Here is a 16,754-nt window from a genome sequence, read left to right on the forward strand (position 1 = left end):
CTTGGACTTCCGGTAAATCGAGTTTTTATTGCACGAATCGGTTGACAATGTTGGACATGTGATGAAAGTTCTTAAAGAAACCTGCCGCAAAATTTTTCACTGGACAGTTCAACCAACCAAAAAGACACAGTGTAGAGGTAGGTGCCTAATGTCGTTGCCTATTAAAGCTAGGCTTATTTTAGAGCTGCGGATTAAGAGACAGACCGGAGTCTAAGTGAGCGAGACCTTTAGCGTTTAGCTTTCCATTACTGCTTTTCACGAAACATCAACAGACGCTTCAAAACTGTTTGCCTTACACTATGAAAATGCTAAAATTAGTCTACAGTGAAGACCCTCAAATGAATTAAATATGGAAAAAAGAATTCTTCTGAGTTAAACAAACAGTTTGACGAATCCAAACGGGTAACGCAAAGAGTTACATTTTTAGAGTCGGCATTCATTTCTGTTTCTTTCTGTTTAACTAATAAATTATTTTCCGTCAATTCAGTTTGATCTTTCCTTTCGTAGCACTGGTATTTTTAATTTCATCAGAGTTTACTCAATTTTGAAGCGATCATCTTTTGCTTGTTATAAACAGAAACTGCAACATGCACAACAAAACAATGTGTCTGTTTCCTTTGTAACACTAGATTAGACATAAAATATCTGTTAATCTGACCGCGAAGCTCATCTGGCTATCCATTATCTGCTTAAATAATTAACCGGAACAGCTTACTGTACGATTCAAAAAACGTGTGCCTATGGTTACAATTACTTTATCATGCTTTGAAACATAAATTAATTTCAGTTGAACAAAAAAGACGGAACGACATTAAATGTCAGAGGTCAAGCGCTCAAGTAGTGAAAACCCTTCAAGACGGCTTGTCACGCATTCTTCTACAAATGTTGTGGACGAATGCGTGACTGGCGATTCAAAAAGTTTAATCGTTGCCTTTACCTCAACCTGAGATCAGGCTTTCCTCTATCAGGAAAGTGTGATAGTATATTGCAGTGCGGTAGTCAGCTGTTGGGAAAATGAGGAAGATAGAACGCGTTCTTTCTTGTTCGCTTTACCGAGCGGTTACTGTTATACTATCACGCCAAAGAAAAACGCCTTGCATCTGCTTCGTACCCAGTCGTCGCTCCCATGAAAATCACTGAATGGGTGGAAGGGGTTTAGAAAAGTAGGTAATGCTTCAGGTGAAGAATTCTGCGAGTCTCTCCTTATTCGTCCATAGTGTTAATTCTCGTTCGTTGTAGGTCTGAAGTATTGTTCAAGCCCCTTTTCACCTTCACCTTCCGTGGCATTGCCCAGCGCGTCTCCGATGCCGCTACGGACCGTCTACCCTTAGTCAGCGCGCGCATATCAATAAAGATGGCGCCTTCCGCCTTCATTAGAGGGTGGCTAAGGGTCTCTACGTAGCGTGATTGAGGCCAAAATTAATATGCGATGCGTGAATTTTACAGAAAGGCGTGATTCGTGAATTTATGAATCAGTGACATGATTTGCCTTGTGAATACGCTTGACCTGTGAATTTTTTCTTTCAAGATTTTCCAGAAACCTCGAACAGAAGAAGAGAGACTTGGGGTTTTCCCTTTTAAATTCGTGACGCATGAAATGCTGTTCAAAGTATTTGTGACGGATGAATAGTCCATTTTACAGTTGTGTGCATGGTTGCCAGGCCTTTGAATGGGAGTGAGGCTAGGGTTGACCATGATACAAACCTTGCTGCCTTTCAAATGTAAATCACTTTGTTATCATACTAAGTAGATACAGGTCTCTATCACAACAAGGTCTACTTCAGCCTCACTCTGAATAAAAGGCTTGGCAACTAAGTACACAACTGTAAAATGGCCTATTTGTCTAAAATTCGTGCGTGAATAAATAAGAAACAGTCGTCGAAAATATAAGTTTTTCTTAATTATTACTGGTTATTGAATTATGACGAGTTTTGGAAAAAAAATTGTCGCAGGTTTTCAATATATAAGATCTAATTTTTATGCTTTAAATTCATAGATCGAAAATCATGTCCAACGTGCTTTTTCTCTATGCGCAAGCTGATGAAACCCGAAGCCAGGAGTTGAAAGATTTTCTTCAAGGAAAACTAGGCTCCTTAGTTAAAGTTGCCACAGTAAGTGACGCCCTGGAGGACGATTCTACCCTAGAGGACGAGCTTTTCCAAAGTCAATGCGTCGTTCTTGTTTACACTCAAGACAGCGAAAAGTTTCTGCAAGAGGGAGCGTTCGATTTTAACGAGGAATACGTAGTATTCGATGGCAGTATCACTAAAGCATTCCTGGAGGAAGATGAGATGGTTAACCGAGTAATTGTGATTCATTACGGATGGAGACCGGAGCAATGGTTTTACGATCGAGTTCCGAAGAGAATTTTCCACGTCAGTGAGACGCTGGAGTTGGAAGCAAACCCAAAGGTGGAACAAATTGTAGACACGATTAAAGGGATTGTTAAGAAAAACAAGAAATAAAACACTGAGTTCATAAACTTGGTTGTGAGGTTCTTTTAGGAGCAAAAAATTGTCTTTATAGTGAAAAAAAAAAAAAAAACACGAAAGAACAGAAAAATATACAAACAGAACAAAACGAAACACAAACAAACACTAAACTAGGAAAGATGAAAAAAAGGCAAAAACAAAAAAAACGGACGTAAAATAAAATAAAATAATGAATAAAAAACAAAAACATAATGAAAAACTGATTAAAACACATGACTGGAAAAGAAACAAACCAAAACAATAAGGTAGTTTTAGGACGAAGTCTCATCACACTAGTTCCCGTAGCATGTGTTCCGAGGTACCTCGCGCGCTTTGGATTTCAGATTTCACGTTTTTATCTTCTCCTCGCGCTTATCTAAACGTTTACACCTTGACATCAGTATGCATATTCTCCATACTGTTCTCCATAAAGATCCTCAGGTGCTAACAAGGAGAATCTGTAGAACAATCAGGAGCTGCTTCAGTTGGTGTTCATTTCCTTTATTCTCATGACGTCACCTCAATGCGTGATTCGGGCGTGGTATTTTAAGGAGAAATTCGAAATCTCGGATAGGGACGAATAAATGGAGGTCCCATCTCCTGCAGGGTTAGGGGTAGGAGACGTTAATTTCCCACGCACGAGATTACTGTGTGATGGATGTCCTCCCCTGGGGTGGGATGGGTGGGTTGTTGTCTTGCGTTTCATACATGAGCCTCTGGCGCGGGCAATATGGGTAACCATGTCCCACGTAAAGACATTAAATTTTGATTACTATCACTATTACTATTACGTTGGCCACTCTCAGGGGAAAAAGGGATAACCGCGCGCCCCCCCTGCCTTGTCTAGAACTACAGTGAGGTCTCTATTAAGTGTTCACCAGTTTCCCCCGCCCGCGGCATGACAATACGTCGTTTTGTCAGTAAATTTTCATTGTTTACTAACATGTAAACTTTTAAACCTTAGCTGTCATAAAAGGCTACTATCTCCTCCTGAGATAACATTTTATCACCAATATATACAGTAAATAAATATAAGGTTATTTTACACTACATATATATTCTTGGCCTCTTGGTCGAACAGTTTAAGCTGAAGTTTTACCTACTGCAGTGCCTCTGATCTCATATAGTGATCACAAAGCTTTTGTTTTGGTCTTTGCTATTCAGAACCCTTTCGATTTTTTCATAGAGAATTAGTGAGCTTAACTCCTACTATCACCGTTCTTGTTGTTGTTAAAAATGCACAATGTTGTACCAGATCCTATCGTGTAACTGTAACTGAAAGGTGGGCTTGGCCGTGAAGGGTCTGGGTACGAAACTAAAATGCGCGTACAGGATTCCATGTTCCACCATCAATAATCCTCTAGCTTTCATCTCGTAGATAAACTTCGTTTCGTTCTAACAGCCACCTACCAATGACCTGCCTCACCATTGAGTTTTCTGGGGCTCACAAAAAATGGAAAACTCGAGGGTTTCCCTGCCCAAAACTTCTTTGATTACGGTTTATCTCCTATTTTACCATTTTGTTCTGAGCTATACAAAAAGAGTTCTACGGTTTTTAAACATCGCGACTTAATCGCTCTTGTGGTCATCTAGCCTTTACAACATTCGCAAATGCGCAGACGTTTAACCACCGTATTTAAGGCCTGCGGTTCGATTACTTGAGGGGAAACCAGAGTTTTATCTTAATATTATGCCTGTGGTAAAATAGGCCTTTTGCTGTTGGAGATTACGTGCTTAGATACCGCATAGCAACTCCATACTGGAGAGCAAGCACTCCAGTGATCTCAGACAGTATAGAGGTGACAGAGGTCTGCATTCAAACAAAGAATACAGCGGATAACAAGTTAAAGGGTATCCCAATTCGAGAAATCTTGCAAGTTTTAATCAACAGCTTCCTTGGAGTGTATCAGCGAAAAACGAATTTTGGTGTGATTTTGCTGCTGATACACTCCCAGGGAAGCTGTTGATTACTTCTTACTGGATTTCTCGAATTGGGATACCTTTTGACCTGTTATCGCTGTTTTTTTTGTTTGAATGCAGACCTCTGTCACCTCTATACTGTCTGAGATCACTGGAATGCTTGCTCTCCAGTATGGCGTTGCTATGCGGTATCTAAGCACGTGATCTCTAGCTGCAAAAGGCCTATTATGATTACCATTGTTTGTTTCGTTTTTGATCAAAGAAGCTGATCATGTTGTTCTTGCGGACTTTTGATTCAATCTCCTGACACATCATCTCTCTTTATCTTCATCTAGTAAAGGTATTCGTTTAATGATCTTCCGCATTATAGCCCTTAAAGGAAATAAATAGATAAAAAGAATTACAACATTTGTCAAATCTGTAAAGTCCTAAATATTCGGTTACAAACCTGATTTCATCCAGTTTCTCCTCAACTGTGTCCCAAGGGGAAATGTCTGCATTGTACTCTAAGAGATCTGTTATTAAACACAAATAAAATTATTTTGTTAAATTAAGTCACTTTTTAATACAGAAACGTGTTCCAGGTAACTTAACAAAGAAAATATTACAGATGCGGTTGGTTTTATACTTCATTATTCATTACTTATGTTGTCCCGTGACTATATTTATGTATTTTTTACCTTTTGCCAGAGTCATCTCGTCTATAATTTCTTCTACTTGATAGTAATTTAGCCGCAGATTCTGTATAATATTAAGAAGACACAAGTAATTAAGTAGACTAAACGCCGATCCAAAAAATAAGCCCAAGCCAGTGTTACGGTGATCTCTAACACTTTGGTGCAAAATTTTAATAGACCTCTGCAAATTGAGCGGGAAAATAAGCAACTAGCATTGACTTTACAAAACGAAAGAAAATTTACGAAATGCCGCGTTCTTCTTTTAAGAAAAGGAGATTATAGGACTAGGTCCAACTTTGCAAAGGCAGGAAAAATGACGACTGTGGAACAAGTTCTCCAAAGTGCGAATAAAAAAAGTTCGTAAACCTGGACACATGGCTAACAGAAAGTAAACGATGCAAGGTCTCTTTAAGGAACGGGAAAACTGAGATAACTTGCGTTTGTTTTGGTTAACTAAGGAAAAATATCATGGGAGGTATAAGCTAATCAGCAATGACTTCAAACGCAAAATATCTTTTCCAGCAAAATATCTCATGCTATCCCTCTTTTTATAACTTCGAGTATTCTACCTATTAATATGCTCTATTTTGAAACCGTTTCTGCAATAATGCATGATGTTTCAACTAGCTCTACACCAAGGAATATTCGTGAACTTTTTATTAATTCAGCTGACGTCCATACATATAATACGCGTTTCTCTTCCACAGAGAATTTTTATGTAAAGAAATCTAGATTGCATGTGAAATTTAAGTCTTTCTCAGCGTTTGGTACGAGGTTATGGAACTGTCTAAACTCTGACTTGCGTAAGCTCTCGAAAAGAGCATTTAAAAGGAAAATTCATAAGTTGCTTTTAATTTAATTTAGTTTAATTTAATTTAATTTAATTTAATTTAATTTAGTTTAATTTAGTCCATTTTCACTGCATTAAGTTTTGCAGTGGGGAAGGACTAGAAAGGAACATAGGAACCATTCGTGCTAGTCCACCCTCCCACCCATCCCACCCCAGGGGAGGACATCCATCACACAGTAATCTCGTGTGTGGGAAATTAACGTCTCCTACCCCAACCCTGCAGGAGACGGGACCTCCATTTATTCGTCCCTATCCGAGAAGACTAGAATATCTAACCATTTCTTGATGTTATAGAAAGGCAGCAAATTCTTCTCAATTATTTTAAGACCCTGAGTGTTGGTCCGACCGGGGCTCGAACCCTCGACCTCCCGCACAACAGTCCAGCGCTCTATCCATTGACTATACTTGGGATTGAGGACTACTATGTTGACGCCCATTCACTAATATTGAAATTCAATACCAATGATTATCGAATATTAGTGTAATTTCAGAGCTGAGCAAAGAGTTTCCAGCGATCTGATTGGTCGAGCGGTTCCTTATATTTAACAATTATTCGCCGAAGGCGAAGTGAATATCGTCGAATAATCCCCGCGACGAAGTCGAGGGGATTATTCGACAATATTCACCGAACCTGAGGCGAATTATTGTTTTAATATAATTTCAGAGCTAAACAATAGAGACATTTGCTAAAATCATAACATTTTAGTACCATTTATTAACATTTTAGTTAACATTTTGTATAAATCGCATGGAGCGGTTTATAGAGCGTCATATAAGGAACCGCTCGACCAATCAGATCACTGGAAACTCTTTGCTCAGCTCTGAAATTATACTAAGAGGTTATATAAACCGCTCCACGCGATTTATATAAAATGTTAAAATAAAATGTTATGATTTCAGAAATTTCTCTGTTGTTCAGCTCTGAAATTATACTGAAACAATTATTCGCCTCGGGTTCGGTGAATATGACAACTGTACGTATCTTTTAGCTTATAATGTAGTAAACAAATGCATAGCTCATAACTGCAGAAATATTGTAGTAGTAATGAAATCTCTTTAGCTTACAATATGTAGTATTTACTTATTTATTACTAATACCCGCCAAGATTAGCTAATGCTATATGCGGGTTGTGTAAATTGGCTCTTAATGTTCTATTAAATAATAATAAAAACAGCAAAAAAACAGCAAAACAGCAAAAAACGCTAGGATTCTCACCAAACCAGTTGCGTTAAAAGAAAAATTAAAAGAGAAGTTGCGCAAATGAATTAAAGCACTACTACAAGAACTTTCAGCAATGCTGAAAGTTCTTATAGTAGTGGGCGTTATGTTCAAAATATATGAACTTCATATATTCATTGTATCTGATTTATCATCACGGGTTTATTACGAATCAACTTAACGGCCTGCTCCCAGTTGGCTTGTTAGCTCAATTGGTAGAGCGCTGCACTAGTATCGCAGAGGTCAGTGGTTCGAATCCCGTACAGGCCTGATTTTTTTCAGGTCTGATTTTCGCTATTGCATAAATAGCGCTATCTACTGCGAAGGATCCTGCATCATACGAATGCTGAGAAACTGGGCGAAGACTTCCATTAACAGACTTACGAATTTGTGGAATCTGCTATGTTCTAGTCTTGTGATAATGAGCATTCTGTCGACATCATACTGCAGCCTGGCATTCTTCTTGGCCTCAGAGTAAGTACTACTCATTTGAGCGATCAGAATGTTTAGAAGAATTACCACAACAGCCATCATGTACATCAGAAGGACAAACACTGGAAGCCATCTTGTAACGAAAATATATAGAATAACATCTCAGTTTCCACCGAAGTGAACTCTGTTTGTCATATTCATTGCCTCTAACTCTCAGTGCGTGACCGTAATTCAATGCATGGCCGGCTTATTTAAAAAAAATTGTTCGAATTTAGATCTTCCCCCTCTATTTGAACGAAAAGATATAGTAACTATCTTACATACCTCGTTTTTTCGGCACCTCGTTTTTCTCTGCTAGGATTTATAGCCCGCACGCTTCGCGCTTAGTCCATAAATCCGAGCGAACGCGGTACTCGCCTAGTAAAAGGTATTTATGCTATGCAAAGTGGTTTTAACTTAGTTTTCTGTAGGTGAACCCTTGGAATATGGCTATTAATACAAGCTTTCAACATTAATTTAGGCCTTACTTGAATTTTGTATAATCATCTGCAGCTGGCTGTTGTTCCACAAGTGCTCTGACACCACTCAACATGACAATATCGAAACCACTAAATTAATTAAAGAGAAGAAAAGAGAAAAATTAACAAGCTAAAACGATTCCATTTAACGCCCAACTTTGCACACTCAGCGCCAAGAATGGATCGCCATGCACCAGAGAGAACAAGGCCAGCCTTTCAGCTAGACTTCAAGCCTCCAGACAGACAGCGTTCTGAATTTTCTTCACAAAAGGTTACAAGGCAACAAAACGAACCTAAGGACCCGATGTGACAACCTTCGGCGTATACGTGAACAGGCGTGCAACGCTAATTGGTGGGTGAAAGAATCGTAAAATCTTCGGTAACTCGACAAAGGTTGCGCACATATTAGATTCGGCGTGATTACAAGCACCCGTACATGTGTGATTGGTCAATTTAAGAATCGTGAAATTTCCGGTCTCTTGACAAGGATTAACGTTTTCATTACTAAAGCAAGCCATTACAAGAAGAAGGAAAATCTAAGAAGAAAAAGCCGATCTATTTACCCAAAGACTTTCACATCACTTGTTGTTCGTAAGGACAGGAAAAACGCTCCACAAAACGCCAAGAATACGACGAGAAATACGCAGCTGAAGCGAGTAATATCCCGATACACAATCCTGGCTAACGTCTTTGTATAGAGTCCTGTTGCCCTACAAAACATCAAAGTAATCAGAGCCATTTTCAATTGGGAGTCGAAAATAATTTTGCATTCATTTGACATTGCGTAACTTGCTCTGAGATTGGTCCAAAAACTAGCGTATCCTCGTAACCAATCAGTTGCAAATCTCAAACCAATCACGACTAGCCCACTCGCGTTTTCCCGCGCTTTTTGGTCACTAGCCATTTTGTAGCTCGAAAGCTCTGTGATTGGTTAAATAAACTTGCACCTTACTCTCAACCAATCACATTGAAAGCTCAAACCAACCGTAACTTGGCCACTCGTGTTTTCCCGCGCTTCGGTCGCTGGTCTGTTTTCACCTCGAATTTTGATTGGCTCCTTGTGACATTCACCTTTCTTCTGATTGATTGTGATCACTCCGGCTACGGTTTTAGGATACTTGTACGAAAATTACCTGGTGACACAAGAATACTTGAAAAGCCGGAGGACGTTGAAGAAAAAGCCCAAGGAGGCGACAACCCACTGGCCTTCATGCCGTGAAAATCGAAGTGGAATCACTATCAGAATTAGTATCAATCCAAGCCAGTCAAACAGATTGAAGTAAACTTGTGGAACTTTGAAGTAACTCCAGCGTTCTCTACAAGACAAACAAGACAAGGAAGAGCTCTAGGCTAAATATCATAGCTCGCGAAAAAAAGGCTAAATAACTGAGTTATAAGTTATGGGGGCACCAAGAATCTTTGGTGCTAAATGCCGGGTATTTTACCATACGTACAGTCCGCTAAATTCAAAAGTTTGTTCGAATAGTAATCATCCTCCTCTATTTAAACCCAGAAATAAAATAAATATCTTACCATCCACGCTTTATCGGTCCACACTGAAAGTTAGGGAACCTTGTGTTTTCCGCTCGGAGTCATGACCTGCGTGCTTCGCGCTTGAGCCATATAAACCCGAGCGTTAAAACATTTGTCCGTAATTTGTGCGGACCTCGAAAGAGGAAGATATTTCATAGTGTGACTAATACCATTCTACTAGGAAAAAAAAAAACTTTTTCACGCTACTCTGACGACGACAATTCCTCAGTTTATAGATACGTCAGTCGCTGTCAATTTAGACTGCTCTCGGAGGGAGGAACCTCAACCACGATGGAGAGCACACGACAAACCAATTCGTAACAATTGACGATGTACTTACTTATTAATTTCGTTAATCTCGTCAGCAATGTAGGCCACAATCCACACGACAACAAAAATCTCGCAGATCATTCTTAGCCCGTCCGCACTGCCCTGGTATTTTGTTGGGTCTGGTTTAGTTGCGCCGTAAAGCAACGAGAAAGACAACAGTAGGAGAAATAACAAGTACAAACAGGTCAACACACTGAGGAAAAAAAAAAAACCAAAATGACAGATGTAAGTTGTCTTGCAAGCCCGCCAGCTTCTCGCACCCAGACTCTCAGCTGACTGCTTTGTCTTTGTTTGATTTCTTGTGTACGTAAAGTAAGACGAAACCAATGACAGTAGTGCATAAATGACCATAAATAAAATCTCAGAAATAACGGTCTTTATTTCTTATATCACAATGTTTTCTCCTCTAATTTGTACAATTTTGTTCCCCTGTTCCCTAAAAATAGGCTTATGTTCCCTTGTTTCCTTCAGTATTTTGCCAACGTTCCCTTGTTCCCCCAAACCCCTTGGAGACCCTCTATTCTGACTCGAAGGAAAAAAGGAAAAGTTTTTGTTATAAAATCTTTTTAGTAGTTGTCCGGTGCGCGCCCTTTTTATTGCATGCAAGTTCATCCTATTTTGGGTTGTAACAAAATTGTCCATATTTTCAACACGCAATGGTCGTATAATGAAATGCTTATTGACTGAGTTTGATCGGGCCGGACAGGAAAATATTTGGTCCTCGGTCATGAAGCACGGACCTTGTTGCGCTCAGACCGTACGTAATGACCTCGAGCAGCTATTTTCCCGTCTGGCCTGATCAAAGTCATTCAATAGGTAAATAGTATGTCTTTTTATCTCACCTGAACCAGAAATGACCATATTTAATCCATTTCCTTTTGACAAGTTGTCTGATCACTGGATGTTGAATGGCTTCCTGTATCAGTGTAAATGATAAACGACACGTCAATCAAATGCAAGTTCCTAACATAGGTGTAAATGATAAACGACGCGTCAATCAAATGCAAGCTCCTAACATAGGGTAGAAGCGAGCAAGTAATTCTTTAGCCTACGTGTAGCCTTAGACTCTCCCTCCCTTCCCTCCCCCGGGGAGAAACGGAAGAATTCCCTCCCTTCCGTTTCTCCTCGGGACTGAGGAGGGTACGGCTTACAAGTAAGCTTATGATTTTTACCTTGTTTTGACTATTTGCAATCAAGAAGAGACAAGATTTTGACATCCAGTTGAATTCATCATGAGTGGGGTCTCTACCGTATTCATCACCATCCAAGATTTTAAAGTAAAATTGATAGCTGATTGGATCACTCGGCTCTGAGCTCCAAGCACGCTCGATGTCCTTTTTCATTTGCGAGGAAAAGTCTTCCCTGAACTTGGGTAAATGTCGCCAATCGGGACTAACCATACAGTTGAGAACAGCTACAACAGTTTTCTGAAGAAAACAGATTTATGGCCAACCTGAGTAGAAGCTACAGTTCTTGACCAGTAGGTGGAGGACGAGGGGGGAGGGGAGAGGGGGGAGGGGAGAGGAGGGAGAGGATTGAAAGGAGTAGGAAAGGGAAGGAGTGGTGGGACTGGTTACATTAGTGACAATGAGATAACAAAATCCATAATTTGCAAACACAGAATTTGCATATAATAATAATAGTAATAATAATAATAATAATAATAATATGGTATTTATATAGCGCTATATCTGTCACTATTCAATAGCGCTGTACAGTAGTGTTATAGATCACACTGATAAAATTTATAGAACGTAAAAATCTCAGAAATATGAGTAAAAGAAACTAACTAATAAGGTAATCTGTAATAATGAGAGTAAAAATTGTAACTTATAATGAAATTAACTAATTTACTAACTAACTAACCAGCTGATTAACTAATTGACTAATTTACTAACCAACTATCTAGCAGCCTAGCTAACTACTTAAATAACCAGTTAACTCACTAAGCAATAGTCTAATTATAAAATTTATTAAAAAGGTATGTCTTTACACAGGTCTTAAATTCTGATAGCAAGCCACTCTCTTATGTTGTTCTCTTATACATTTGTTTTGCATTTTTATTGATCTGGATTGTGTTTAACAGGATGCCAAAGGGAGTTTTCTGAGTGTAAACTTCTTTTTCATCTTTGCTTTGTCTCAAGGAGGTTTCCCATAATCTTTTAATTCCATTATATCTACTTAATGAAGTTCTTTTATATTTTTCTGTAGAAAATTCCTTGAGAGGGCTGCCTCCCTCACCTGCCCTGAATACACACCTTCATATTAGGGTGTTTCACAAGCTCTTGAAAGCTCAAAGGGATGTCATAGACATTATCAGAAAACAGCCTCAGGACCCTGTAGAGTAAAAAAAAACTATTATATATATCTAACTAAAAAAAAAGTTAAAAAATAATCAAAGCAGTAGGTAGGAGGGTAGAAGCAAAAGGGTATGTACATTGGACTGCCTGGAAGAGCTGAGGGAGCTGGACCTTAATGGAATGAGGTCAAAATTAAACATCTTCTTTCTCACCCCTTCTGAATGATAGGATGCTAATACCCCCCCCCCCTTCCCAACACATCTACAGATGGCTTGTTCCCGAGCAACCTGGTCACCAGTTTTCTGCACAGTCATGAAGTTAAGCAGTATGACATGGGATCTGAGCGTCCTCACCTAACACTTAACAGAACCAACATTAATTGCTCATAATTTTCCATGGTCTTAGGATTTCATTACACTTTTGATCCAAAATGAACATAAATGACTATCACACCTATTTCTTTCCATAAGAATACCTTTCAGATTTCATGTGCTCTATCAACAGAGTTGAAACTTCATCATTGCATCTTTTCAAAGCCAGCTTTAGAGGAATGCCTCTACTATTATCATTTCCTGTATGTGGATTTGTTGTTATGTACAATTGCCCAGGGTAGTGAGCTAAAATAGTCTGCGCCACAGATGTGAAGTTTAATTCTGCAACCAGGTGGAGTGGTGTCTTCCACGACAGCTCTTCTTTGTCTCTGAAAAACTTGTATTTCTTAGCTTCATCTTTGCAGAGAATTATTTTGACTAGACGATTTACCTGGATATAAAAAAGAGAAAGATGAGGACAATTTTCTATACTACATAAGTAGTGTTCATTAGTGCAAGGATTGCTTTCATACATATCTTAAAACTGCAGACCACATAATGATTTTCATAGATTCAAATTCAGTGATAAAGACATTTCTTTAACTGCATATTAAGTCTAATGAGAAATTCTCCCACATAGGCTGTAAACACCCAATTGAAAATGAGTTAAGAGAATTTGTTCCATTTTTTTTTGCAGATAAACAGCAGTACACATAATTATATGATTTTCATAGATTCAAATTCAATGATAAAGACAATTCTTTAACTGCATAAGTCTGATGAGAAATTCTCCTGCATAAAGGCGATAAACACCTTGAAAATGAGTTAAGAGAATTTGTTACATTTTTTTTTTCAGATAACACCCTTTGGGTGATGAACTTGTGTATTCTTGTTACCAGTTCAATTGCCACTGCACTGATATTGTAAAGAGAATCATTGTGGCTACTGTCTCCTATAGCCTCAATATGATAATTCTTCTATTTATCTTATTTTATTAGGCTTTGCCGACAGGCAGGGACTCCGCAACAGCTTACGCCAATTACTATGGGCCTGGAACAGTAAACATGCAGGCCAGACCACATCACAGTTATCTCATGAGTGGGTTCTTAAATGTCCCCTGCCTAACCAAATTAACTAATTAATAGATGCAGGAGACAGGACCTACAGTTTATTCGTCCTTATCCGAGAAGACTAGAATGTCTATCCATTTCTTGATATTATAGAAAGGTAGCACATTCTCTTCAGTTATTTTAAGACCTTGAGTGTTGGTCTGGCCAGGGCTGGAACCCTTGACCTCCCGCACAACAGTCTGGCACTCTAACTAATTGAGCTAACAGGGAGGCAGTTGATATAATAAGGAGTTAAAACATACAGAGGTGAAAACATACCTCTGCCTCCACCAATCTTGGATTATCAGAAAACATTTCACTTGCTGGCCATTTCTTAAGTAAAACAAGAAGAGGATCATCTGAAAGTTGCCTTCCTCCTTCTTCAAATCTTGCTATCAAGATTTCAACTTTCACCTCATCTGCCGCATTGCTCCAAGATGTTTCCTCTGTAGAACAATACTTCTCACGTACCTACATTAAGTAAAAAACATGTCACGGAGCTGAAAACAACTCTCTGAAGGTTATTTAGTATTATTAAAAACTGGATCATTGGATAATGCAATTCAAGACTTTTTATTAGGTTAGCCATTATGGTATATGAGCCAATATACCATGATCTAATATCTGTACATTGTAACATTCGGTTTCTTCTTACAAAATAAAGGCGAGAAGATTTGTCTAATATCTTGGGGGCATTTTTTTAAATAAAACAATTATTCCACTCGTGCTTGTTAGATATGAGATGATTATAGCCAGCTTGGCACTATGCGCCTCATTGGCTATCTATCATCTCATATCCAACGCGCGCTCGTGGAATAATTGTTAAATATTAACTAGGTTGAAATTGTAAATTGGCCACTGTAAAGAGTTAAAAAGCTGATGTTTCGGGCGTTTATAGCCCTTCGTAAGAGTGAATGGAAGAATTGTGGGTTGTGTGTGGGTTTATATGCAGAAAGTGAAGCCACACTATTGGTGGGAGCATGGTGACAAGAAAAACATGAATCGCTATGCTCCCACCAATAGCATAGAGCTCTTCACTTTCTGCATATGAACCCACACACAACCCACAATTCCTCCATTCCCTCTGACAAAGGACTAACGCTCGAAACATCAGCTTTTTAACTCTTTATGGTGGCCAATTTACAATTTCAACTTAGTTGATATTACCAAATTACCTTGTTTAACCCCCACTGACACAGCACCACAGTTTCTCTAGAAACTTACCCCCTTCTCTGAAGCTTACTTGGTTTTATCACCTGAGCTGATAAATTGGCCACTATAAAGGGTTCAAAAGCTGACATTTTGAGCATTAGCCCAGGTCAGAGCAAAGTAAAAGGGTTAATTGAGACAATTTTGAATTCAAGTGAAGAAATTTTGTCTGAAAGATACTGCATTATTAGTCCTTCCCTTAAAAGCCTAAAAAAAAAAAAGCATTTTGTTACTTTTTCCTGAACATTATACTTGTTGTTACCAGCATCCTTTCCTGTGTATATCACTTTGTAGGTGAGGCTTCAATTCCTTTCTCGGCCCTAATCCCCTACTCCACCCCTACTGAGTCCCCTACTTCACCCCTCCCCCACCCCCCTTAATTTCTACTTAGCTCCATGAAAAAACACGGCTCGCAAAATGACAAAGAAGAACGTCTAGCTAAATAAATAGAAATTCATTCTCTCAAATGGACATGCAACCTCAAAGAACACATTGAACATAATCAATGTTATGATCCTCCTTGCATTAAAGCTGTTACCTGTCTTCTAAAGACTTCGTTGAACTCTATCAAGTAATCATCCATAAAGCTCCTCGTATCGATTGAATGAACAGTCCCCTTTTTGCTCTCTGTATCCTCGCTGTCGTTTTCACTGCGCTTCGAGCCCCTCATATCTTCCAGCGATAAAGACACATAAGAACCTTTTCCTGCCGATCTTGCTTCTGCCATAATGACGATCAAAACACAAACAATGCCTAACTAAAACGGTTCTTCAGCCCTCTAAGTTCGACCAAGACATCAGTACTAGCACATATTTTCGGAAAGGAGTAGACAAGAATTCGGGCGTCGTCCATAGACAGTCGAAAAGATGAACAGGCATAATGATCACATAAACATGCAGATGACCGGCTGTCTTATCAAAATGGGCCTTTGCTGTCAATAAAGCTCACGCTGTGTTCACAACATCTTGGCTTCCGGTCGCGCGTATCTCATACATTTTACTTCCGGTGAAGAACAAGGCGCTATATAATGGTCGAAGGTCATTAGCAGCTTTCTACACGCTCACTATCTAACAGTTTTCAAAATTTTAATGTCCAGTTCGCGTCTACGAACTGTAAAACGCGCGAATCAGCTGAATGAAATGTTATGTTCCTCGCACTACTCCAGCGCAGCAAAACCAGCCCTGTTAATAAACAATTGCAATTAATGCAATTACACTACTTTTGGCCAGAGTTGAGCCTTTTCAGTGTATTCAAATACAAGTAATTTTATAGAGGGAAATTACTGAAGTTGATGTAAAATGCCTGTGGGATAATTACCGAAGTTGATGTAAAATGCCCTCTATGTAATTAGTCGTATATAGCTCAGGATTATCTATACACATAAAAGCACTGCAGAAAGTGAAAACTACTTCCTTCTTAAACAGCTTAGTTCTCCAGCATTCACAAGCCAGTAAACCCTGGACCTTGATGTGAGATGTCATGTTATCGTATCAGACTTATTGAGAATACTCTTTCTTTCCCATTACATTTAAGATTTCACACAAGAGTCTACAGGAAGAGCTTTACATTTGGCTGCTTTGTGCAGTTCACAAATAATCATACATATGTCCCAGGCACTGGCTGTTCAAAGGGCAGATAATGCTATACACTGGAAAAATTTCTGTCTGGTGGATGGCACAGTACATTTTGGTAACACTCATCCACTCAATAGTGATTTACCTGTTGAATAGTGTTATCTGCTCTTTGAACAACCAGGCTCTGGTAGCCATAAAACTCAGCAAGGCAAAGACAATTTTTTCCCATTTTTTTCACTTATTAAATATTCTATTACTTTGCCATGCTAAATTGCCTGTCATTAAGTCCAGACTACCATGG

At 38.9% G+C, this 16,754-nt stretch overlaps 2 protein-coding genes across 4 annotated transcripts; one reads left to right on the forward strand and one right to left on the reverse strand.

Moving 5' to 3' along the window:
- LOC111321215 (uncharacterized) lies at nucleotides 1-2,482 on the forward strand. Its single transcript, XM_022924036.2, has 2 exons — nucleotides 1-137; nucleotides 1,997-2,482. The coding sequence occupies exon 2, from the start codon at nucleotides 2,007-2,009 to the stop codon at nucleotides 2,463-2,465; it is 459 nt and encodes a 152-aa protein (XP_022779771.2). The 5' UTR covers nucleotides 1-137; nucleotides 1,997-2,006; the 3' UTR covers nucleotides 2,466-2,482.
- A 901-nt stretch (nucleotides 2,483-3,383) lies between these two features.
- LOC111321198 (transient receptor potential cation channel subfamily V member 5) lies at nucleotides 3,384-15,817 on the reverse strand. Of its 3 annotated transcripts, none has more exons than XM_022924015.2 (14): nucleotides 15,418-15,817; nucleotides 13,950-14,141; nucleotides 12,726-13,012; nucleotides 12,209-12,287; nucleotides 11,123-11,377; nucleotides 10,793-10,866; nucleotides 9,961-10,143; nucleotides 9,221-9,403; nucleotides 8,651-8,797; nucleotides 8,097-8,177; nucleotides 7,522-7,702; nucleotides 5,072-5,132; nucleotides 4,840-4,906; nucleotides 3,384-4,763 (listed from the first exon to the last, which is right to left on the reverse strand). In XM_022924015.2, the coding sequence occupies exons 1-14, from the start codon at nucleotides 15,604-15,606 to the stop codon at nucleotides 4,703-4,705; spliced, it is 2,040 nt and encodes a 679-aa protein (XP_022779750.2). In that variant the 5' UTR covers nucleotides 15,607-15,817; the 3' UTR covers nucleotides 3,384-4,702. The 3 variants fall into 3 exon arrangements, with proteins under 3 accessions (XP_022779750.2, XP_088595598.1, XP_088595599.1); XM_088739472.1 differs by lacking the exon at nucleotides 15,418-15,817 and adding an exon at nucleotides 15,113-15,207; XM_088739473.1 differs by lacking the exon at nucleotides 15,418-15,817 and adding an exon at nucleotides 14,895-14,981.
- Nucleotides 15,818-16,754: the final 937 nt, after the last annotated feature.

Source organism: Stylophora pistillata, chromosome 11 (assembly GCF_964205215.1).
Source record: "Stylophora pistillata chromosome 11, jaStyPist1.2, whole genome shotgun sequence".
Lineage (NCBI taxonomy): Eukaryota > Metazoa > Cnidaria > Anthozoa > Scleractinia > Pocilloporidae > Stylophora > Stylophora pistillata.